Source organism: Parasteatoda tepidariorum, chromosome 10, assembly GCF_982258835.1.
Source record: "Parasteatoda tepidariorum strain Cologne lab strain chromosome 10, Ptep-v5.0, whole genome shotgun sequence".
Taxonomy (NCBI): domain Eukaryota; kingdom Metazoa; phylum Arthropoda; class Arachnida; order Araneae; family Theridiidae; genus Parasteatoda; species Parasteatoda tepidariorum.
Genome location: NC_141764.1, coordinates 82,085,078 through 82,110,115, shown reverse-complemented (window position 1 = coordinate 82,110,115; position 25,038 = coordinate 82,085,078). Strand labels below are relative to the sequence as shown.

The window sequence follows — 25,038 nt, the reverse complement described above, 5'->3', positions numbered from 1 at the left end:
ACATGACAGAAGAAGTTCCTGCTGAAAATGAAGGAAAAATTCCTTCTCGCAATGGGTCATACACAAAAGCTGTTTTCCGCATGCTGAAAAGCAGCGCAGTAAAGACTGTATTCAAGGGTATTGTACTTCTGCTGCTCTTATCTGCATTTGTTTATCAAGTCATCACTTTTCTCAACTATGTTTTTGAATATCCTACTGTGGTCACTACAGACATTATCTCGCCTGAGAAGTATTTGACACCGGCATTCACATTTTGCAGCAGCGTGAAGTAAGCTTACATTCATTGCATAAGACTTCTTAGGTCTGCTAGTACAAATAATGAATGCCAGATTTTAACACATATATTTCATTAAAAAAATTGCCTGAATAATATATATAAAATATAATAAAGTAATAATTATTAATAATTATTCTTTATTCAGAAATATCGCATTTATCGTAAAGGATGTGTCTTGACGATGACTTTTGTATATAATTTAATTTTATTATAATCTTAAAATAATCTTATCTTAATATAGTAATCTTAATAACATAATAATCTTAATAATATAATAGAAAAAGAAACTGAAGATTCCTTGTTTATATTAGCCTAAACAATAATTTTTTAATGACTGCCTTTTTCAACAAATTGATGGTATCTCTCATAGCAAATATTTTTAGATTTAATGTCTGCTGCAATTCTCTTTCTCTAAGAGAATATAAATTCATTAAGTCATTTAATAACCTTAATCTTCCTATAAAGTTACCCTTTCTCAGATGTATTAATGATCATTTGGTTATTAATTCTGATGAATTTAAAATTTTATTTTAGGAATTTATCTAATAATTTTTGACCAAAGCTAATATTTGATATCTTCAAGTGAATTTTCGTGATTTAACTTTTAAAAATAATGAAGATAGACAAATTTACATCAATCTTCTGGACAAAAGAAACTACTAACATTCCACTTAAAAGTATTGATTTTAATTTCAACTATGCCGAAAATGTTTTTTTAATATAATTACCAATCAGATTATAAGCTTTTATAGAATTAATTGCAGTATAAAAACTTTTTTAAAACAGACTGATAATTACAAAATATATCTAATTAGTGAAAATTTTTCTTATTGATTCTTTCAATTTCATTTTAACAAAACTCTAATAAATTTGGGACGTTAATTTATTTTATTTCTGATCATAGTACTAGCTCTGATTTATTTTTAGGCTGAATGCTAATTATGATAAGCTATTCCTAAAGCCACTGGACAGAATAGCTAGGATATATCAACTTTCATACTGGATAAATTAATATATTAATGGAACTTCTTACTTGTACCCTTTATTTAATAATTTTTTAGCTTAATTCTGAATGTCCAGTGTTAATTAACAGTTTTTTATAGGAATTCTAACCTATAAATCAACACCCCCGATGAATACAAGTAGTACGTGTAGACTTAACTGTTATTAAAGAATGCATAACAGAAGGGTAAAGTCTATAAACTTATATATATATATATATATTGTATATATATATATATATATATATATATATATAGGGAAGAGTGGGGTAGCCCCGCTCACTTAAGGTGTATTGCTTATATTTCTGTATAATACTAAATAATAATCAACATTTCTGTATGTTTCTATTGTTTTATCATCTAATTAAATAATGCAAAAAGAATAAACCAAAAAAAGAATAGTTAAACTTTAAAAAATAGAAATTTAAAAAAACATGCTTTTCAGCTCTTTTCAAAATGTGTCGGGTAGTCCCGCCCAGTTACAAAAATTGTGTTTTTTGGCTATTTTTTCAGGTGTAAATGAGAATGACCAATGTATTGACAATAAATAAACCTCATTTATCATTTTTATCACAAAATTACTTTATTTATTACATATTTATATACTTTTAGTGATTTCTGTCATTTAATAACAACAAATGTCATACTTTTTATCATTATTAATGTATATTAATATATTATAATATTAATATATATTTATATTAAATATTTAACGAAAATAATTTAATTTAAGTAACAATAATTAATAACAATAGTTGTTTTTCAATGTAACTTATTTGGTTCATCTCTTCTTATAAACTTAATATAAAATACTTCTTATAAAATTACAAATTCACTTTGTATTTTGATTGCATTCAAATGCTTCTGTAGACTGATTCGTTCACAAATAAGTGAAAATAAATAAGTAAGCAAATAGATTATCATAATATTTATAATTTCTTGATATTAAATTTAATTTGGATATATCAATTACATTTTAAAAATATTTAATTTTTCATTTTAAATATATAAATTTATGTTTCATATAATATTAAAACATATATTTGTTGTTAAAAATGCAAATAACATTCAAATTTGAAGCAATAAAATAATAATCTTTGCAACCGTACATTTATCGACGAAATAAAATTGGGCGGAGATACCCGACATTCATGTGAGCGGGGCTATCCGAAATCCAATTTTTTTGTAAATTTGTAATTACTCGAACAATTTTTTACATACAAACTTCTTTCTTTGTGCAAATTAAACTTATGACTACATACTTTAAGGCTGTATGTATAGAAAAAATTATTCTTTTAGTATTAAAATGAAGTTTAACCGAAACATTCAACCAATTTTTCTTAATTTCATGACTACTGTATTCAACATATTTTCAAAACTATTGTTTACCATGTTACCAGCTGCATAAATACTTGAAACTTTGAAAATAATCTTTTTTTAATATAACAATTAATGTCTGATGGCCCATTGACTTGAAAAAATATTCTATACATATAAAATTGACAGTGGGTGGGGGTATCCGCTGGGCGGGGCTACCCGACTCTTCCCTATATATATATATATATGTTGGTAAAAACTCTTTAAGGAGAGGTCGGGAACATGACTAGGATTCAAAAAAGTCAAAGGGAAGAGTAATATGACTGGTACAAGAAATAAAGAAACACAAGACCGAAATCATTTAAAATATTTATTCGTCAAAAATATTACATGTGCTGTGGTAAATGATATGTGAAAATGTCTCCGAATATGTTAAAAGTTTCTACTATTACACGAGATGCGTACGTTACGCAGTCGGGCCATAGAATGGCGAACTAGGTCAAATACACATGGATTTTGTTGGATATCCTCAGCACCACAAACGAATGTACATAAATATAATGACGAAGCAGAAATGGCTCAATTTTATTCAATTATTTTATGCATTTAGCCACTGACATTTTCGTGGATAATTATATTATTATTTTGTTGCGTGCCATTATAATGCATTTCTTTCACATTTCATCTCATTTTTTTAATTTTAGAATTAGTAGAGAAAAGTACTGTGAGAAGTATCCGGATAGATGCATTGTAGCTGACGATGAATTCTGTGACAAATATAAGGGATACTGCTCCATACGTAATATCACTGTAAGGAAAAAATTTCATTTATGAGTGCACACAGACCACATAATTGAGTGACAATAAACATCCCCGTTTTAATTCTTTGCCACACCCAACCCTAAAAAGAATGACAAGGATGCAGTCTTTCTAACATTATTATTTTTTTTTTCTTCAGTTTTCGCTATTACTGTAGTTTTTATTAAAATTAAAATCCCTGCCATTTAATTGTGATAAAAAAATACTTCCGTTTTTTAATCTATTGGATTTAAATATTTCTGCACTGAAAGTTTTGTTTTATTTTTTCTATTTTAATTATTTGGTTATTTTGTTGCGAATATTTATATCGAAACTAATTTACTGGCTAACTTCTAGCTTAAATTCTTTTTATGCTATACATTATTTTTTAAACATATGAAATTTCAAAGAGCTATGTCTATCTCTTTTCTCTGAGAATCGAACATTATAAGCTCAAAATCTATGAATAACTTCGAATCTGCTAACATATAGCACAACACTGTTTTTTCTTTTTTTTTCCCAAGGAAAACTTGATTTCTATCACAAAGTTGTTAACTCTTATTGATTAAGTGTTGTCAAGAAGGTTTATTTTACTTAAATCGAACTGCGATTTACTTATAGATAAAAAAAATCCACTTAAAGCATGTCCGCCCTAGTCCTGTGTCACTATGTTTCTACACCGGCCCCAAGATGACATATGATTGTTTATGCCTAATACCGATTAATTGAAAAATTGAAACTATATCGAGCAAAGGTTAGTAATAAAAAAAAGACAGTATCATTTATAATATATCATTACTTTCAAATGTAATTACCTTTATTATTACTTTTATCGTTACATTTACATTAATATCATTACTTTTAAATGTAAAAAAATTGTTAATAAACTTGAAAAGAGAAAATTTGAAAGCTACTTTTGCACCTTTAAGAGCTTTTTCTCTAAAATTTCTAAAGTATTGACTGTGATATTTTCCAAGTGTACATGGAGATGTACGCCAGTGTTGCCAATTTACGATATATCACAAAAGTAATTTGAGAAATAAATAAATAAATATAAAATATGTCCACTTCAGCCCTATGTCCCCACTAGCTGCCCTCTCCCCTATATGTTCAATATTTGACAATATTGACATCAGTTACTAAATTTAAAATACCAATCTAAAGATAGTGAACGATAGCCACAGTTAAAAATAATTGTGAATACATTTTATGCTTTATTCTCGAATTGTTGACGAAATTTGCTTGAGTTTCATCAAAAAAATATTATTGTACTAAATGTGTATTGTATTATAGTGTACTAGTAATGTAAGAAATTTATATCATGCACAATAGAATATTATTAAAATAGTTCAATCGTGAGAGAGAGAGAGAGAGAGAGCAAATAAAAATATTTCCTTGCCAATTAATGTATTTTATTGATAATAATATTTTTTGCATGCAAAATTTATTCAGGTAAAGAAGAAATACCTTTTGGAATTAAATGAAATGGACCTTCATGAACTGGAATATAATCTCTTAGATATTTTAGTTCATCCACGAGATATAAATGAGTAAGTAAATTACATTTCCTTAAAAGTTTTGATTGACTTTATAATTTATTTGATTATTTTAACGTCAAAATGTCATTGCTACACTGTTTGAAATTTCTCAGAAAAAATGGCTAAACGACAACTTGTTTAATTGTTATTTTACCATATTTAAGCAAAGCTGTCAAATAACTATAAATAAGATGCTATCCAAACTGTAAGATTGGAAAAAAACCGTTCATTAACAGGTATTATCTAATACGGCTAAGTAACCAGAATTTTATCACACCAAATAGGCCACCTAGTGAACCCCCTTAGTTTCTTGCAGCTGAGTATATATTACAATCGAGATGGCTAATCTGAATCTCATGACCGATACAACGCGGGTTCGTGTCCCAGCGTCGGCACCACAATATTTATTCCATTCTCTTCAACACAAGAAGAGTTTCCAGTATCCTGAACTTCCCAGTTTGTGACTCTGGACTATTAGAATATGATACTGTTATTCCCGCATAGATGGAAGCACCATAAAGCTGCTTAATACAAAAAGTCCAGTATTTCCCATTTCATACGAATATTAGAACAACCAGATACACTAATTAAGTCACATTCAACGGTTTAATTGAGAAAACACAATTCAGCCACAAGCTAACGAAAATAATAGCTCCAATGCCCAGTTAAATTTCTTTTCCTATGGTTTTGAAGCTAGTTGTAAATGTTTTCAAAACCGTGAAGGTAAAATATGCTTTTTTTTTTACCATACTTTAAGGTTAATTGGATGGATAGTCTGCTGCGGGTTATTTTATAGTAATTTTAGAATGAAAATTCTAACGGTGTATATATTTGATAAATTGGTAAATTTATTTAAAAATAAATATTTATATAAATTTGTTCAATATTATAATCATTATTCGGGAATTATATTGCTGAAATATTTGTTTCTTTTCTAGCACCAGATATTGGGATAAAGACCCACTGCCAAGAATATCATATTCATACAAAGCTATATCAAATTGCTATTCATACGCTTCAGTTACAGAAGAACAAAAAGAACCAATATACGAGTTTCAAAGAAACATTTTCGAAATTGGCAAAGGTTCATCAAGTAAGTATTCAGACAAAGTTTAAGGGAATATTCCTAAATTCAAAAATGCTTAATAAAAACGGACGGTAAAGTTAAATAAAAAAAGGCAATTTTATTTCTTGATATAAACTGAAAACGATTCAAATACTGTTAATAATTAAAAGTTTTGCGAAGTTGTTAATTATGTTATTTTTGTTTTTATCTCAGAAAAAAGTCATAAGCTGCTGAAAATTACTATGACAACATTTTGGAATATAAAAAAAATTTGAAATTATAGCTAAGTTATGTAATTATAGGGTTGAGTAAAAAGTTTTCCGCCAAAAAAAAAAAAAATCCTGAAAAATGACAAACACATACAAAATCAGCAAAGCTAATGAGAATAGTTATCTCCATTCAAATCAACAATAGTCTGCCAACGTTTTGGCAACTTTTCATTCCCTTCTGCGAAGAACTGGGGGGTGCGCGAGTAGAGAAAGCAATCGACTTCATTTATGACCTCGTCATTTGAACGGAAGATTGTGCCATCAAGATGCAGCTGCAGATTTGAAAACAGATGGTAATCCGAAGGCGCCATGTCTGTGGTGTATGGTGGATGTTGCATCAAATCCCACTCTAACGTGTGGAGCGTCATGCCGGTCATTGCACTAACATGTGGCCAAGCGTTATCTTGATGAAAGAGAATCACCTTCCTTCTGAGCTCGTTTTCTCGTTTTTCGCGAATCGCATCGCTAACTTTGATTAGCATATTGCTGTATATTGTACTGTTGATAGCCTACCCGCTTTTAAGGTACTCCTTGTAGATAATTCCACGACAATCCCAGCAGATACGGAGAAGGACCTTCTTGTTAGTTAGCGTTCATCTTGCAACCGAACTTCCTGATTCCCCGGATGCTGAACACCCTCCTCTACGGCTAGTATTGTTGTAGTATGCCCATTTTTCATCACAGGTCACAATTCTGTCCAGAACGTCCTCTTTTCTTTGATCTCTGAGCAGAACCAAACAGGCCGCTTTTCTCTTGCTCTTGTCTTCAGCAGTCAATTCGCGAGTCACTCAACGGTTAAACTTAACTGTTAGATTTATGCATTTGAGAGTATTTGCTATTGTTTTTTGGCAAATGTCAAGCTCTAACGCAATAGTTCGTGTTGAAAAATTTCTGTCTTGAACAATAATTTGCTTTAACTGGTCACAATCTACCTCAATAGGGCGGCCAGAACGTGGTTCATCTTCAATGTTGAAATTCCCAGTATTAAACTTTCGAAACCAAAGTTTTACTGTATCCTCATAAGAAACAGTATTGAAACCTAAACTTTTACACATTTTCTTGTGGCATTCAGTTACACTTAGTTTATTTCGGAACTCATAGTACATAATGGGTCTGATCTGTTAACGTGATAGCTCCATTTTAAAAAACATTTTGGTGCACAAGATGCTAAAGTTTTGACAAACAAATTACACAATTGTGTAGTTCTGCTTTAAAATACAAAAGCCCGTTTCAAAAAAAGTTAACCACCACGGCAATGGCTGCTGCTGGCACGGAGGTATTTCCCTTTGGCGGAAAACTTTTTACTCAACCTGATAATTCCATTTCTCGCTTGCATTTTTTTTCATTATGAATTAGTTTAAAAATATCACATTATATATATATATATATATATATATATATATATATATATATATATATATATATATATATATATATATATATATATATATATATATATATATATATATATATATATATATATATATATATATATATATGTATATACATATATAAATTTTTTTTTAAATGGCGGGCACTTGGAACTATTGGCCACAGAAAGAGCCAGAACTGCTAACTCTCTTTTCGTTACGCAGTGGGCACCTGTGGCGAAGCCATGGCAGTGGAGCAGCGTTGCCCACGTCACACTACCACAACCCATTTATAGGGCGGGTCACATTCACACACAAAGGAGAAAGGACATAGAACACAGATAGAGCGAAAGAAACATCCATGCCTTGCCCGGGATTCGAACCCAGAACCTTTCTGATGAAAGGACAGTTCCCTGCCTCCTACACAGGCCGGTCGGCTATATATATATCTTTATATATAAGAAAAGAGTGGAACGGTAACACACAGCCAATCACAGAAGACTTCTGGTTAGTAACGCACAAAACAGCCAATCAAAATTGAGAACGCATGTGTGTGTAACGGTAATAATTTTTAATAATGCTGTCTGCAGAAATGTTACAACTAAACTTACCAGTTAAATCTTGTTGAGAATTTTATTTTGTATTGAATGTGTGAAATATATTGAACAGAGCTTACTTTAAAATACTTATATCTTTTGTAAAAAATGGATCGCCGTGAATATCTTAGGGGATATCAACAGTGACATAGGGCTGAAATTTAGCAGTACAAAATTACCGGGAAAATAATCGCAGTACTATCAATACGCGACAGCGAAATGCGCGGCGAAGAAACGTTGAAGAGTCAAGACGTTTAAATGAAAACGAATAATATGGAAAAGAGATTGATAAAAAATGTTGTATATAAGGATGTTTTGTAAATAATTTTTAATTTTATCATTGTTTTTTCTTACTTTTAACTGTTTTTTGCTTACTGTCAAAAAATCGTGCAGCCAGAAATATTAATTAACAGTTCATATTTGTTTGAGATATTTTTTAAATAATGCATAAAAGTGCTAATCATTTTACACAATATGATGTGAAAAGAGAAATCAATGAAAAATGTACATAGCTAGGTTCTGTGAATATTCAGAGATCTATTATAAATAATTTTTGATTTTATTGTTTTCACCTTATTTTTTTATGACAATTCAGACAAAAATGTTTATTGATAACATAATTACTTCATTTTACATTTGTTTTTTTATTAGTATTCAATATGACAAAAAAATTAAATTGCTTAATTTAATTTGTCGAATTTCAGTCACATGTGTTTTTATTATATAATTTGCTTTTTGTCTGATTGAAACTGAAATATTTTGTCAGTTGACAGTGTTGTAGTTAATTGGGCAATTACTTGCAATGGGTTTTGCTTTTGAAATATTACTCAGCATCAACTTATTAATATTACATGTTTTAATTGGATTGCCACATTTTAAGGATTTTTTTCATAGGTTTTAAATGTTTTCAGTTTTAAATTTAAATTACTGAGGGGGGGAGATGAAGCACCATATATGGAGCGTCCGGCATCCTATATGATCAACAATGATTTGAATTAGTAGGGGTAAAAATGTACTTGAGGGTGTCCCTTGGCGAAATTGGCGACTTATGTTTGGCGCCCTTCTTGTGGCAACAGGAAATGGCGGCCAAAATATAATGATATTTCAATAAAACATTGAAAAATTTCAACAAAACATCGGCCAAAACATTATAAAATAGCAATGAACCCAATATGAGCAAAATTAATAAACCCAAGAAAATGCATTTTGAATCGAAACAAAAATGAATGGAGTGAGCATAGAAAGAAAAGGAAAAGAAACAACTCACTTCTTCTTTAAGCTTGAATATCCTCAGATTTAGGTGCACCAAATTCTCTAATAGCAGTTAGAATACTGTCTAAATTTATCATGAATAGAATCTGTGTACCTCCATTGCCACATACATTCGGCGAAATACGAATCAAAAATTGCGTCTGTGGTACCGGACTGGCGATGAAATTTTTTTCTGAAGTCCCTTTTTATGACTGCCCACATACTTTTGATCTTATTGACCAGAAGAAAAAGTAACCTTGCCAGCCGGTATCCAACTTAGAACCAACGGACCTCTGAAATCACATATACCGTTGAACATTTAAAAATAACGCTAGAATCTAAACCAATCAGAATCACAATTGGGTTTCAACATCGTCCAGCTTGGTGATCAACCGCGATTAGAACTTGGAGAGAATCAAGGTGCACCCTCAAATATAGTCAACCCGAGTTAGGCTCCGCCACGTGTGCTTCGATTACTGAGTTTCGATTACTGAGACCACGTGTGCTTCTATTCTCCGGCTAATGCCCTATAGTAATTTGTTAAATAATATTGCTTTCTCGCTTTATATAAGTTTATATTATTGCTTGTATTAAAATTGCTTTATATAAGTTTATAATGCTGATAACAAGGACCTCTGACATTTTACAATCCAATCATATTCTCTCTATGGGATGTTGGAGGATGAAAAACTGCCAGCTGATCTCCAGGAAAATGACTTTAAGTTTGTTCGAGAAGAGAACTAAAATGTAATTGCGTAGCAATTATCGGGGGTTGGCGAGCGGTAGCGAGCAGGGGGCGGAGCCCTCTAGTGTATATATATATATATATAATAACAGGGCTTCATCCCTGTTATCGTTGTTGTATTCAGCTTTAATAATGCAGTCGTCAGGCATAATACTTTATCAATAGGTTTATTTAAAGGTATGCTGGTGGTTATAACAGTTCACATGAGCACTCCACAAGGGAGGGGGTGGACAAGACTTCTGCCAATTCCGGAACAACTTATGAGGATCACAACATGATGAAAAGGACACGCAAAAACTAGTGTTCCTACGTTTTATACAAACACAGATTGGGGTAAAAAGGCACAGTCTTGTAACCTTACTCATCACCGAAAATCATTTAATGCTTCCTAATATGGAAGTGAAAGAGGGGACGATTCTAAAAGTAACTCCTCCTTTGAAACCTAAATCTAAATATAAATCTAATTATAATTCAATGGTATGTTTTCAGCCTTGAATTCCCAAAATAGAATATCTCTATGCTTACTCTTTAACAAAGACATTTTATAAAACCGAAAGAGTTTAAATTCTTTTATTAATACAAAAGTATTTATAATTTTTGAATTATATATATATATATATATATATATATATATATATATATATATGATATTTATGTGATATTTATATATATGGGTGATTCTCACGAAACATGACAATTCACTGTCCCTTGCTCCAAGATCTAATATTATAATACTAGAAGAACTTTTTTAAAAAAAATTAATAAATAGCATTGCTGTTAGCATTTTAAAATGACTTTGCACTAGCATTGACTGTTTTGTATACTTAAAAAATTTAATTGAATGTCAAAATGTCATTTTCCAGGCTTGTCCCAAACAATATTTCCAATAATAACTAGCTTTAAAACTTCCCATACATTTTTCAAAATCTAATTTTTTTATCTTATCCTATGTAAGCATTTCTAGAACATCCGCAGAGGGTATCGTTTACTAAAACTTCGTTTAAAATAGTTTTTTTTGTCAATAATTTGTTTGTCCCATGAAAATCTGTCATTTTCCTGGCTACTTTTATTTAGTGTTTTATAACCAAAATAGTTAGCGCCAGGAATCAATATCTAATGTTAATAGATTGATTAGATACCCTCCTATCTGAGCATGTCTTGTTGTATGAATAAAGAGCCAATTTTCTGGCTCAAAATCTATGTCAAAAATTTGTTCAAGGTGAGTAGGTTTTCATGCTGTCATTTTCCTGGCTTCTTGAAATCATTAATAACAAAAACAACATAGATTTATCTGAGTTATTTTAAGGAATACTGTTGTTTTCTGCAGAATATAAACGTCCTCGGCCAAAATATTAAATTAATGTAAAGTTATATGCTATAAAATATCGAATTTGTCATTTTCATGGCTTATGAATGCCAGGACATTTAAGTGTTACCAGAAATTCTTTTTAACTGCTAATACTATAAGGAGGGAAAGCAAATATTAACCTAATACCAAGTTTATGTATGATTGTAATATGCTTGGATGTAATCAAAGTTATTTATTTATTTAATGATTGATTATTATACACAATTTTAATCTGTACATATCAGCAACAAAAATTTTTTTGTTTCTTTCTACAGTGAATAAAAAGAATTAATTTAAGCAATTTATGGTACATCTAACATGAAGGCTTAAGTTGAGTTACTTACTATTAACTTAAAATGACTGTTTTTTAAACTTCTAAGGTAATATGTCATTTTCCTGGCATTCAAGATTTGGTGAATTTCTATTTTATTTTTTTTTCTAGAGCAAATGTCAATAAACTACACTGCTGTCTATAAGATATTAATAAGTGTAGCTAAAGAAGTAAACAAAAAAAAATTTAGATTATTTTGAAGACTTTAAATTTGAAGAAATGTTTAGGTCCCAATTGTCATGTTTCGTGAGAATCACCCATATATGTGAATGAAAAGTTAGAAATCAACTATACACGAATTAAAAACTTAAAATATATATAGTTTATTAATATTTAATTTTAGTAATGAGAGTGAATTTATTTTTATTTTTATTAGAGTTGATCCACCTTAGAGATTTCGTCTTTAAGCCACCTGAGATGTTTCAACCTGATATTCCCGCAGGAATATTTTTTACAGTTCATTCGCAGTTTGACGCATCTAATCCTTTCTTATCTGGGCACTTTTTTCGTCCAGGTAAATCATACCGAATAAACGTTGAAATGGTAAGTATTTTAAACATAAATACTCAGTTTTAAATTGAATAGGATTAGATACTTACTTCTTATCTAAAAACGATACTTATTAACAATTTTTGAAAAAAAAATAGCGAGCCATTTTACTGGGTTTAACATCACCTACTAATTTAACAGGAACTTTAAATATTATGCAACCATACGTTTTTGCTGCTTTAGGACAGTGGTCCGTTCCTAATCCATGGGCAGCCGGTTATCAAATGGTACCGGCAGATCTAAAGAAATTAAATTATTACTGTGGTGTATTTCTCCCGGTTTTGTGCGACTTTCCTTGGATGAGAGGCTAACTGTTAGTTGAAATAAAACTTAATCTGTGACAAACTTAAAACTAAGATCCGTCACCTAATGCCGCACCCAATAAGGTATATGTAATTGTATTTTGTCTTGAAGACATTTTTAAATACAATTGAATTAAAGTTATTAAATCGAAACCTTAAAAATATAAACAATCAACGTCCACGCCACCTTTCCTTCAGCTGGCCACGGTAAAGTTAACAAGCGTTGACCGGTCCGCGGCGATAAAAAAGGTTGGAGAGCACTGTCTTAGAATACTCTCATCTTAATAGTAAAAATACGCACAGCACTCTATCTCTAGACCAGGGATGGCGAACCAATGGCACGCGTGCCATTTTTTGCACGCGACACAATATTTTGGGCACTCCACCGATCACAATTGTTGTTACATTATGAATTGTTATTACGCTATGAAGCATATGTAACAATTAAATTAAAATTCACAAAAAACAAACAAAAGAATAAACAATTATTAATAAAAAAATTAATACTAAAAAACAATTAATAACCGTAAAAAACAAGCTAACAATAAATAACTAGCAAAAAAATCAACAGTCCTGCTTAAACTAGCATCTTTCAACCTAATATAACTTATTGGTCATTTAATCTGCAACAACAGAAGTCATACTGATGTTACTTTAAGTTGAATTGCGCGTATAACTGAGACATTGCAAAATGTATATTATTTTCAATGTACATAAAGAGTTTTGAGTTGATAGTATTTAGTATTATTATTTTCCCAATAATCACGAAGTTAAAATTATTTGACGGCACGTCTATGACCTCATTAAGCAATTTTTTGGAGAAAATGGCACGTTGGTGCATAAAGGTTCGCCACCCCTGCTCTAGACTATGGAAAGGTGAGTAATAGCATTTATAAAAATATTTCTAATAAAATTATTTTTAAACATATAAGTTATTATTTTTAAACATATAATTATTTTTAAACATCAAATACACATGTTTATATAAAAAAAATGGGGAATACCTTTGAATTCTCTTAGAATAGCTTAAAAAATAAGGTATGTCATTCATAAAATTTTTGAGTAGATCAGAAAAAAGTTCTGAATAGAACTCTTCATTTGGTTCTAAAGGATAACTGAATATCTTCAATTAAAATGACACCGTATACTTTCAGCAAAGTGTTTTTAAACACCTACTTTAATTTATATATTTAGATTAATACGAAAATTTAAACGCTAAGAGCTGCAAGTTATTGTTTAAACAAGAAAAAAAGAGAAGAAAATCTAAATCTAATGAATTATTAGCTAGATAAAAAAAAATAAAAACTAATCTAATTGGCATATAAAACTAAATGAAGCAAAAAGTGATTTTGGAAATGCATTTCAGTTTCTTCGGATGCTTTTATTGTTTTTAATTCCCTCCTTGCTGGATAACGATTCTTCATATTTAAAAAACAATTTAGTTAACGCACCTAATATTAAAAGATCTACATTTTTAGTTTCCAAAGGCTACAAGTACTTCCCTTACAGTTCTCATGGCACCGACTTAAACTGAATCGGGTTGATGCCACTCGCATTTTATATATATATATATATATATATATATATATATATATATATATATATATATATATATATATATATATATATATATATATATATATATATATATATATATATATATATATATATATATATATATATATATATATATATATATATATATATACTTCATTTTACAGATTTTCTTAATTTATCTAAATTTTTTTCATGCAAACTTGTATAGAAAGAAGAGAGACGGCTCCCCCCTCCCTATAAAACAAATTGCACAGATTATATCAAGCTTTGGTTAGAAAATGGGAAATCTGGACCACGATCGAAAAAGGTAAATGTTTTAATAATGATAAAAATCTTAATCTTTTAAAAGGAAATATTATTTAATAATGATAAAAGAATAAATATTTTAGTGGGTATAATTTTTTTTAGTGCTTAGAAATATAAATCTTTAATGTTGAAAGTTTAAAAGTTTTAGCGATGATAAATTCTTAATATATTCGATGCAAATCTCTATAGTGTTAAAAAAAAGGGAAAGATATAATGATAATAAAGCCAATCCAAGAAAAAGGTAAAGATTTAATAACAATAATGGTTAAGTTAATGCTTTAGTTATGAATGCGTTTAATTTTTCATTACTAGCGAGTTTAGACGCTAGTTTTTCTTACTTTATTAGTACAATAGTTTGAAGCTGTAATTAAAATTAATTAAAGTTAAATTAAATTTCTTTGTATAGATTGATATGAAATTGTACAGATTGATTCAAAAATGTAGAAATCGGAAATAAGAGTTAACATGTTCCAAGCGCTCAAAAATGGACGCCCATTTGCAAAACCTTCCGAACGTGATTGAGAAGAAACAAAAGTGATTTGGAATATGAAACATGAAATTGCCAGCGAAAAATAGGAAAATAAAGGAGAGAAAAGAAACAAAGAGCGAAAGAAGTGGAGAAAGAATAAAAAGATGAAAAACAAATTAAGAAAAATCACAGTGATCGAGAGGACAGAGAGGCACTACTATAGAGATGTAGTGAGGAACTAATGTCGTTTAGAAGGGACTCATTATGCATATGAATACAGATTCAAGATGAAAAGATAAGATTCCAGGGCGTTAAGATGGGCTGATGTGACTGGGGTGAAAATAATTTAAGCAAATTCGTAATTGAACTTATGCTAAAGATTCTATCAATGTGCAGCAGTTGATGATTTCTCGTATTTTTGATAACGGATATATCTATTACGTTCCTGAAGTCTAAATACAGTATTAAATACAGTATTAAGTATATAATCCCAAGAATCTAAAGTGATAATATATTACTTGATTCAGATTATATGTTATTAAACCAAAATATATTACAAACTGAGACAATTACTTTCGCACAACTCAATAAAAAACTCACTCTAAAATATTTTTCGCATTTTAAGTATAAGCTGATTTGCACCTTATAATGAAAGGAAGCAGGTAAGAGTAATATTTGACATCGGAAACTTTAAGCTAAATATTTACTAGAAAGCTTGTCTTATCTTCGTTATAGTTAAATAAATTCAATATCCAACAGGTTTGATTAAAGTTCTCTCATCGTTTTCTGCTCTTGTGTTTTTTTTTTTTTTGCCGTGTTACTGAAATACGCGTTAGTTTCACAGAGAAGTTTTTCACAAAAACAAATTTGTTCCTTGTTTGTTGTTTTCCTTAACTTTACCTTTTGGGGTTCAAAATTATTGAGATACGGAAATAGAATTGCATTATTAAGGACAGCAAAACACTTATATGAATCTTCTGCTCAATATTGGTTATGAAGTAAAATATCTCACAGAGTATCAAAAAATTTAAAAGATCTCTCTCTTTACATGAAAATCATGTTTATAGTTATCATGTAAGTAAAAACTAAACAATGATAGTTAAAACACATTTCATTACATGTATCATTATTTTATAAAAACATTTTGGAAATAATCTGCGTTTAACAGAAAATACCTTATTAAATAATATTAAAAATTTAAATAAATTAAATAAAAAGCTAATTTATTATCAACTCCATTAATAACGGATATCTTTACTTCATACTTAAGTTTTACGATAATTGATCGTCATCTGAACAGCCACTCCAAATATCTTTTAGAAACATTTTTAAAAAGGAAATTTAGTTTAAACAAATTTAAAAAGACATTTTCTTATATATTCGTGCAATAAATTTCGTTAAAAATATATCCTCTGAAATGTTTGTTCGATAAGAAATTGTGCGATTCATATATTTTTTTACATACATATTATAATTCCAAACCGGGTAATAAATATAAATTTTTGCAGGATAAAAATATTTATACTGAGATCGGTACAAATGGATGGAAAGAACTGCTTGGATTTTACACGCAAATAGAAAAGTTGAAAAAAAATATTAAAAAATTATAAATTATCTATTGAAATCTATAGAAAGTTTTTTTGTATTTAAATTTTCATTGTCGTAAGATTTTTAAAATTTTGTTAATATTATAAAGTATAAAGTATTTATTATTTATTTTGTTATTTCAGATGTGCCAGTTGAAATGTGAAGCAAATTATTACACAAACTGCTTAAACTGCTCTAAGAGGACGATAATTTATCCTTCGAAATTAAAACCCTGTTCAGAAAAAGGTATACACTATTATTTTTAATAATTTTGAGACAGTAATTTTTTTTTATAGAATTTCAATTGTTCCAGTTGAAATGAGTAGCAAGTTACTACACAAAATTCTTAAAGTGCTCTAATAGGGGAATAGTTTACTCGTCTAAGGGAAAAACCTATTTAGAAGAAGACTGTATTTCGTACAAATACAGTTTGGAGAATATTCAATTTGCGTCAATTCCCAAGAGTTGGAATTTCATATTTAAAGAGACATTTATTTAATAAAAAAATGCAAAATGGTCAAATTATATGTAATATCTATAAATTTCATTTGCAAACTTAAAATTGATGACAATGGACTCTCTATTTTTCCAGTGTGTTCCGCATCAACAAGTATCTTCAACGCACAAATATAAATCAAATCAATATCAAACTTTTTTCTTAACCTGACTTTATAATTAAAAAAATGAGGAAGAAAAATTACCCCTTTTTGTTATCATTAATGGATGGATTTAAAAAAAATTTGTAATTTGATTATAGATATTAAATAGATTTTAAAGACTTAATTAAATGATAGATATACTAAGAATTAATTATTTAACAAAAATAATTATTTAACTTTATAATTATTTTATTTGTAATGTCTTTGTAATTAATTGACAAAATTTATTTAACAAAATTAATTTATTTGTAATTATTTAACAAAAATAAATCAATTTATAGTAATTATTTAACAAAAATAAATTAATTGAATGTAATTATATGAAACTATTTAAAAAATACAATTAAATTGCGATAATTATTTTTAAAATAATTTTAAAAATAAAGTTAATTTATAGCTCATATTTTCAGATTATTTTCAGAAAAAAATGGTTTTATTGCAACTGTGAAGGTTATTTTCAGAATAAAACACATTTTTTGCAAGGTAAAACTAGGTTATGGCCATAGAGGAAAGATGAACTGCTTAAATATCTACCACATTATTTAATATATTACATATTAATGTTTCTCAAGGAGCAGTTTATTTTGTTTATCAATTAGGACAAAGCAGTAGTAAGCTCCCCTCTTCATGCGGTGGAAGAAACGTCATCTCGGAAAGTCAAAGGTTGCTTATTTCTGTCCGGGTATGAAACCAAAAATATGTCGTGAACCGGAAGTTGACTTATTTCAATCCACTTGCTTATGTCTGCCCACCTGAGTTTTAGTTTCGGTTTACGGCATATTTTCGGTTTCACATAAAAGAAGAAATAAGTAACTTCGACTTTCCATGATGACGTCATTTCTGCACGAAGAGGGGCGCCTACTACTAAAAGCATTGCTTTTCGAGACAACAAAAAGAATGCAAAATATGAATGTCTATTTTATTTAGGTATCAAACATTTTTCGGGAATTAAGAGTTCTATTGTTTTTTAACGCCCAAGTTATTTTTTTTTTTAAAAAGACACAAACATAGTTCAATTTTTGATCCAGAGTAAAAAAGAAGAGGAATATTAAAGTTGAAGTGACACTATAAATTCTTTTAGCATCTCATCATTATGTTCCACATAAAATCGAGCAGATATGGTCACTTTCTATTAATAGGTAGTGTCATATAAAGGATTGTAGGTTTCTAAAAAAATTTAAAATTAGATAGCAAAATTAAGAAAATGAGACATATTTTAGTAAATTAGTCTTTTCCACCACTCTCAATATCTCCAAATCAGTGTTTCCCAAACTTATGATTTTAGTGTAGCCTTTTTTAATTTTTCGTAACGCTGTGTACCACTAATAAAAAAATTTATGTATTTTTTTAAAAACATTTTTATTCTTTTAACATACTTCAGTTATTAACTGTTAACTCTGCAAAAAATAGCCAATAGAAAAGTACGTAATCGTAAATTTTCATGGCTAGCTTTATTTTTAAATTTTTATTTTTTTTGAAATTTTCGTTTGTTGCAAGATGTTTCGCATAAGAACGCTTACCCCCGCTAAACTGTTCCCGTACCCCAGAGGGTACGCGTACCACACTTTGGGAAACACTGCTCTAAATAATTAAAGCTACTTATGAAATATTCGGATTCTTTAATGGTTTTATTATGGTTTCGGTAATTTTTAGAGCAAACCACTAGCAAACTACGAACAAAATAAACCATTAGCTTTTTTTATTACAATATATATGTATTTTTTTAATAGCGGGCACATGGGACGTAGACTCATTGGCCTCAGGAATACCAGAACTGATACTCTCTTCTCGTTTCCCAGTAGTCACCTGTAGCGAAGCCACGGTGGTGGAACATTGTCACACAACCGCACACCCGTATGTAGGGCTGGTCACATTCACACGATCATACAATCACAAAGGAGAAAGGACGTAGAACACACAGAGAGAGAGAGAGAGAGAGAGAGGGAGAGAGAGAGAGAGAGAGAGAGAGAGAGGGAAAGAAACATCCATGCCCTGAGCATGATTCGAACCCGCGACCATCGGCTCTGCAGTTAGGTGCGCTAACTACTCGGTCACTTGGTCGGCTTTTATTACAATATTTAAATCACTTTTCTTTTTTTAAAAAAGTGAGGACAGTACAAACCCTGAATATTACATTCCAGTTCTACACTCCTAAGATATTTTCCGATAGAATGGATTATTAAATGGCCCTTTGTATTAAATTGCCATCTCACCTCGACATTAAAGAGAAATGGCCACTTATTAAGTTTTATCCCAAAAGTTTTTTTTCTTCATATTTTGCTTTTAGTATTCAATTAATAATTGTCCAATACATACTCAGTACATGTGTAAAAATTTAAAATCTGAATAAGCATTTCTTAAATTTATATCTTTAGTACTTTTATTTTTATTTGAATAAACTCTGTCCATCTTTCTTAGACCCTCACTAATTATTTTTGAAAGATTTTCAGAAATAAAATAAGTTTAATGTAATTCCTAAAGATTATTCACAGAAACACAACTTATTTAATGTAATTATTTGCTCGCTGTCTTCAAAATAATCTTATTGCTGTAATTATTACCACGTTTATATAAACTTGCCTTCGTGTATGTCTGTCCGGGTGGAATTTCGTAATCGATTTTAAACTAACTTCCCGACTAGCTACAAACTTCAAATTTGGCACATAGTTCAGAATTGGATGACAATGCATGAAAATGAAGAGAAAAAATTTTAAAAAAAATTATTTTCGAGATTGTCTTTTGTTGCCGATTCCATTATTTCAAATTAGTATTACATGTCAGGTGAAAAGATTTTTATTGTCGGAGTATTTTTATTGGCTGAAAAATCACGTGGTTGGATCCAGTTTTTCCTCAATCATTTCCAGATTGTTTCGGTTGTCATCAGCATAAAACTAATGAAAGTCGTAAAGGTATTGTTTTTCTATAAAGATTTTTGTATCCCTAATTTAAAATGAATGTTCTATTATTTTAGTAGTGGTCTTGTAGTAGTCTTGACTACTCTTGACTAAGAAAAATAATCTAAATAAAAATATATATTTTTAAAAGCCACGTTTTTTGTAGTGAAGATTAATAATTGAAAAGTAATAACTTTTAAAAAATGTAAAATAAAAATTAAAAAAATTATAATTTAAAATAAAAAAATTTAAACTAAAAAATAATGTTATTAAAAACCACGATTTTGTAGTGGAGAATAATAATTAAAAAAAAATTTAAAAACGAAAAACGTGGGGCGTATGAAACACATAACAGTATATATACACATACGTATACAAATTTTTTTACTCATACACATGCACAGCCTCATATACATCCACATACATATGCATATACACAAACATATTCCACATCCACATTCAGATACAATTACAGATATACCATACACATATTCCACATCCACATTCAGATACAATTACAATTACAGACATACCATACACATATTCTCAAGAGCACACATACACACACTATAACATTACTGTTATGCATTTCATGCGCCCCACGTTTTTCGTTTTTCAAATTTCTTTTTAATTATTATTTTCCACTACAAAAACGTGGTTTTTAAAAATATTATTTTTTAGTTTGAATTTTTTTTTTCATATTCTTCTCAGAAAAAAAGTCCATACTGAAGCTTCATTAAATGATAATCATTGTAATCATTGCTATTATTTTCCTGTTATTTTTGAAAAAAATAAAGTTATTGTAATCATTTTCAGATCATTTACGAAAATTGAGTCCAGAATGTCAACAAATAAATAGAGGAACCGTATATGACTGTTTTAAAGATTGTAAAGAGGAATGTCAGTAAGTATGGAGTCAACAAGTTATAGTTAAACTTTATTAGCTAATGTTCCCAAAACATCTTTTAAAACATTTTAAGGATTTATTTAAACACAAAAAACTTGTAAGTTTATATGTTTTAGATTTTTTTTCAGCTTTTTCAACATTCGTATTTCAGGGAGACGATTTATACGTACACCATACTAGAGAAACCTTTACAACTAAGTTTTGTAAGTAATTAACTTTATATAATGTTACTAAATAGGGGACTTATTTTTGTTAGCTGATTAACATTTGAGTTTTGTAAGTATAGATAAACTGTAAGCCTTTTTTCAAATTTTGCTTTAATATCTCTCACTAAACGCTAACTGTAAAATCCTAAACTCTATGCGTTGTATAAGAATCGGTATGAAATATTTTCGATGTACAACAATATTCTCAAATAAAGTTAGAGATGGTTTGATATAAATGGATATTTATATTTAATTGTTTTCACTCGTGTAACGACATTATTTATGAATTTTTTTTTAAAATTAAAAAATCAACAACAGCCTTAATCTGGCTTCTAAACAATCGCACAAATATTGGAGTATGCCTAGCACAATTAAACTTTTGAAGTTAAATTATATTTCTTTATGAAATTTCAGAAAAAGAATGTAATTTTCTGTTTAAGACATCTCATTGTTCAAGATGTCCAGCGGAGGAAGAAGACAACTGCACCTGGGTTGGGCAAAGGTTTTATGGGCGTCAAGACAAAATTTATTGCGGACCCTTTCCTAAAAGTATAAAAAGCTTTATTTTCATATTTTGTAAAATTTTTGAAGACCCATTTTTCAAAATAGTATTTTGTTACATAAATAAAAAGAAATTCTCGGCAATTTTCTTTAAAAAAAGCCCTAGTACTAATAAATTAATAACCTACTAAACCTTCTTATAAAATATATTATGTAAGAAAGTTTGGTAGGGCCCTTTGCAGTACCGGGGTCCGTGTCTATTGTTTTTCTCCTTCCTATTGAGTACGGCTTTGTCTACATCACATTTAACTTACAAGCACAATTTTCAGAATTATTCACATAAAGTAGAAGTATCTGCTATTTTTCTCTGAAATTCAAGTATTTTCAAATTTTTTATTGAGATAACATGCGCATCCGGTCTAACCTCATTAGTGGGGTAATGTGGTCATTACAATAGTAGGCGATTTGACTTTTTCTAGAAAGAAAATATTGGTAAAAAAAGCAGTACATCTATGACTTTTCATGAATGATATATTGTACACAACTAAACGAAGAATATCTTGAATAAATGCTATAGTTTATCGGTCTAACAGTTTAGCTCCAATTTACTTTTGAATCTCATCTTCCCGATTTAACCAATTTACCCCTACTTCTTTTTCCGGTTCTTCTCTTTTACAAGATGTTCATTGGAAATTATTTAGAAGAATTTTAAAATTATTCTTTTATTTTTGCTGTATTTCTCTATGTTTTCTATGCATATTTTTAAATGTTGCAAAAATAATGTTTTTTATTATATATGCAAATATAAATATTTTCATTTTATGCGTTTTTTTATTTTTAAAGTGAATATTTTTATTAATGATAATTATTAAATGTATCAATCTGTTGCCTGATATATAAAAAGTAGTTTATGACATCCATAAATTCTTTGATAGAACATTTATATCAGTTACCTCTTTGAAATGAATACGATGTTACCTAGTGGCGCAACAAATAAACGCACTTAAGAGTTAGGGGTTAAAACGGTGGACATAGTGAGGAAAAATAAATTTACCAAATTTACTATTTATGTAGTTTTTAAGTTTACTAGATTTATTTTCAAACAAAAAGACAATATGATTTTGATAATTTTATGTAAAGTAATTACCAGAGCGTCATTATAAAAAAGAATCGTACGTTTTTGTGTTCTATATCAGTCAGAAAATAATGCTTATTCTCATTGCTTTGAACAAAATGTTTATTAATCTTGTGCCATTTTTTTCAGTATTCATCTGCAGTTTCTAAATTGAGTTACACTAAAGATTCGTAAGCTTTTACTGACAATAACTGTCATAATTCAATTTATTTTAATTTTGAAACTTTTTCATTTGTACAAATATATATTTCTTACAGAAGTTTAATATACGTAGATGTGCATATTAATGATAAGGAAATTACACATCTTGAATTTAGTCCAAAATATGAGGTATAAATATAATAATAAAAACTTTTATTATATTCATATACAACTTATATTTTTCATTCATAATTTGTATTATATTCTAGAAAGTGGAAATATTCAGCTATATTGGCGGATTCCTTGGTATTTGGCTCGGAGTATCTTTTGTCCAGGCAACAGACTTTATCCATTCCTTATTTCACATTGGTTGGGAGTTCTTTAAAAAGAAAAAACAAAATTCTTCAACTCATAATGTGTAAAATATTTTTTTTGTGTTAAAACGAAAAATAAAAACCCAGTAGGTTATATCTAACTCTTTAAAATATGTTCGCATTTATGTTTTACGAATTTTGACACCAGTTGGATTTTTGTTATAAAAAGATATATAATGTTATAAAATATATAATTTTATCAGAGAAGTTTATCCATTTAATGTAACTATATAAATGCGGTTAAAAGCAGATTTTCCCAGTTGAAAATAAACTGCATAAAATCTACAAAAAAAAACAAAACAAAAAAAAAAAAGAAATTGAATTTTGAAGACTGTTGATTTAGCTACAGAACTTTTGAAGTTGAAGCACTGCAAGGTTACTGCAGTTTGTAAACTGCAATAATTTTGTAGTAGTACCAACCTCAAAATTTGCACAGAACTATCAGTATTTAGTGGTGCCATCTATCGTGAGCAATAGGAAATACTATGCTTTTTGTTTTGAAAGAAAAAAAAACAATCTATTATTTTTTTAATTTGACCTATTTTCTTAATCACATGTATCAATTAAGGAATATAGCACTTGTGATGTTTTTATATTGGGAAAATGTCGACCCATTGAATCCCGGGATTGGAACTCCTATCCTGTCCAGCGTGTGATTAACCGATTAGTACGATCCCGATCTCGGTACACCTCTGGACGCAATTATAATTAGTACTAACCGTTTAGACAATTTTTAAGACTCTAGTGTTGGGTTCAAAACACTATAAGTAACGAAAAACAAAAACATAGGTGAATCACCTTCAATTTTTGTCTCAGTCCTGAAGGGTAAATAAAGGCAAGATAACAATGAACGTCAGAGGACGAACTCGGTATACCTTTGACACAATCACAGTAAGTAGCAACTGTTAGGGTAATTCTTAAGACTCTACTAGGTAATGAAATTCACTATAAGTAAGGAAAGACAAGCAAGTAGGTGAATCATCTTTATTTTAAGTCATAGTTATGTCTGGCGAATTAAAGAAAGATGGCGATTTGGGTAAGATGACGAACTCAGTAGTAAGCAGTACATGCAAAGCAGTACTTCTAAGCAGTACATACAAAGGCAATTAAGTCTCTTGTGTCGGGTTATGAAATTCTCTAGAAGCAATGTTAGTAGAGATCATTTTTTTAGTAGTGGAGACTCCCATGTATTTATTTGATTTTTGTGTAATATTTGTACTTCATAGTTTATAAGTTATCAGACTATGGCACTTTACTTTTCGTGCAAATATTCGTGCTTTCTCAGATTGGGATGATTTTGAAGAGAAAGATCGATCCTGGAAATGTTATTTTTACATGAGCTTTATTACCCATAGTTTTTTTTAATATTTTTTGTTTCAAATCTAATAATTTTCTGTTTCGTAATTAGTAATCTGCCATTGTATATTTGGTGATGTCTGTGTATTTCTCACTGAGTTTCTCAGAAATATTAATTCTCTGCTCTTTTGAACCATGATGTAAGCAAAATTTTGCTTACATCATGGTTTATCAGGTATTATTTACTC

The 25,038-nt window shown here is 29.2% G+C and overlaps 1 protein-coding gene and 1 long non-coding RNA gene across 2 annotated transcripts; both read left to right on the top strand.

Annotated features, from left to right (window-relative positions):
* Window positions 1-19,248, top strand: LOC122269664 (uncharacterized). The gene is made up of 8 exons (XM_087152859.1): window positions 1-268; window positions 3,300-3,405; window positions 4,846-4,943; window positions 5,870-6,024; window positions 12,284-12,450; window positions 14,524-14,622; window positions 16,821-16,923; window positions 19,067-19,248. The coding sequence occupies exons 1-8, from the start codon at window positions 3-5 to the stop codon at window positions 19,246-19,248; spliced, it is 1,176 nt and encodes a 391-aa protein (XP_087008985.1). The 5' UTR covers window positions 1-2.
* Window positions 19,249-23,108: 3,860 nt separating this feature from the next.
* LOC147803053 (uncharacterized) lies at window positions 23,109-23,575 on the top strand. The gene is made up of 3 exons (XR_015429655.1): window positions 23,109-23,149; window positions 23,237-23,309; window positions 23,390-23,575. It is a non-coding gene; the product is annotated as an uncharacterized LOC147803053 (long non-coding RNA).
* Window positions 23,576-25,038: the final 1,463 nt, after the last annotated feature.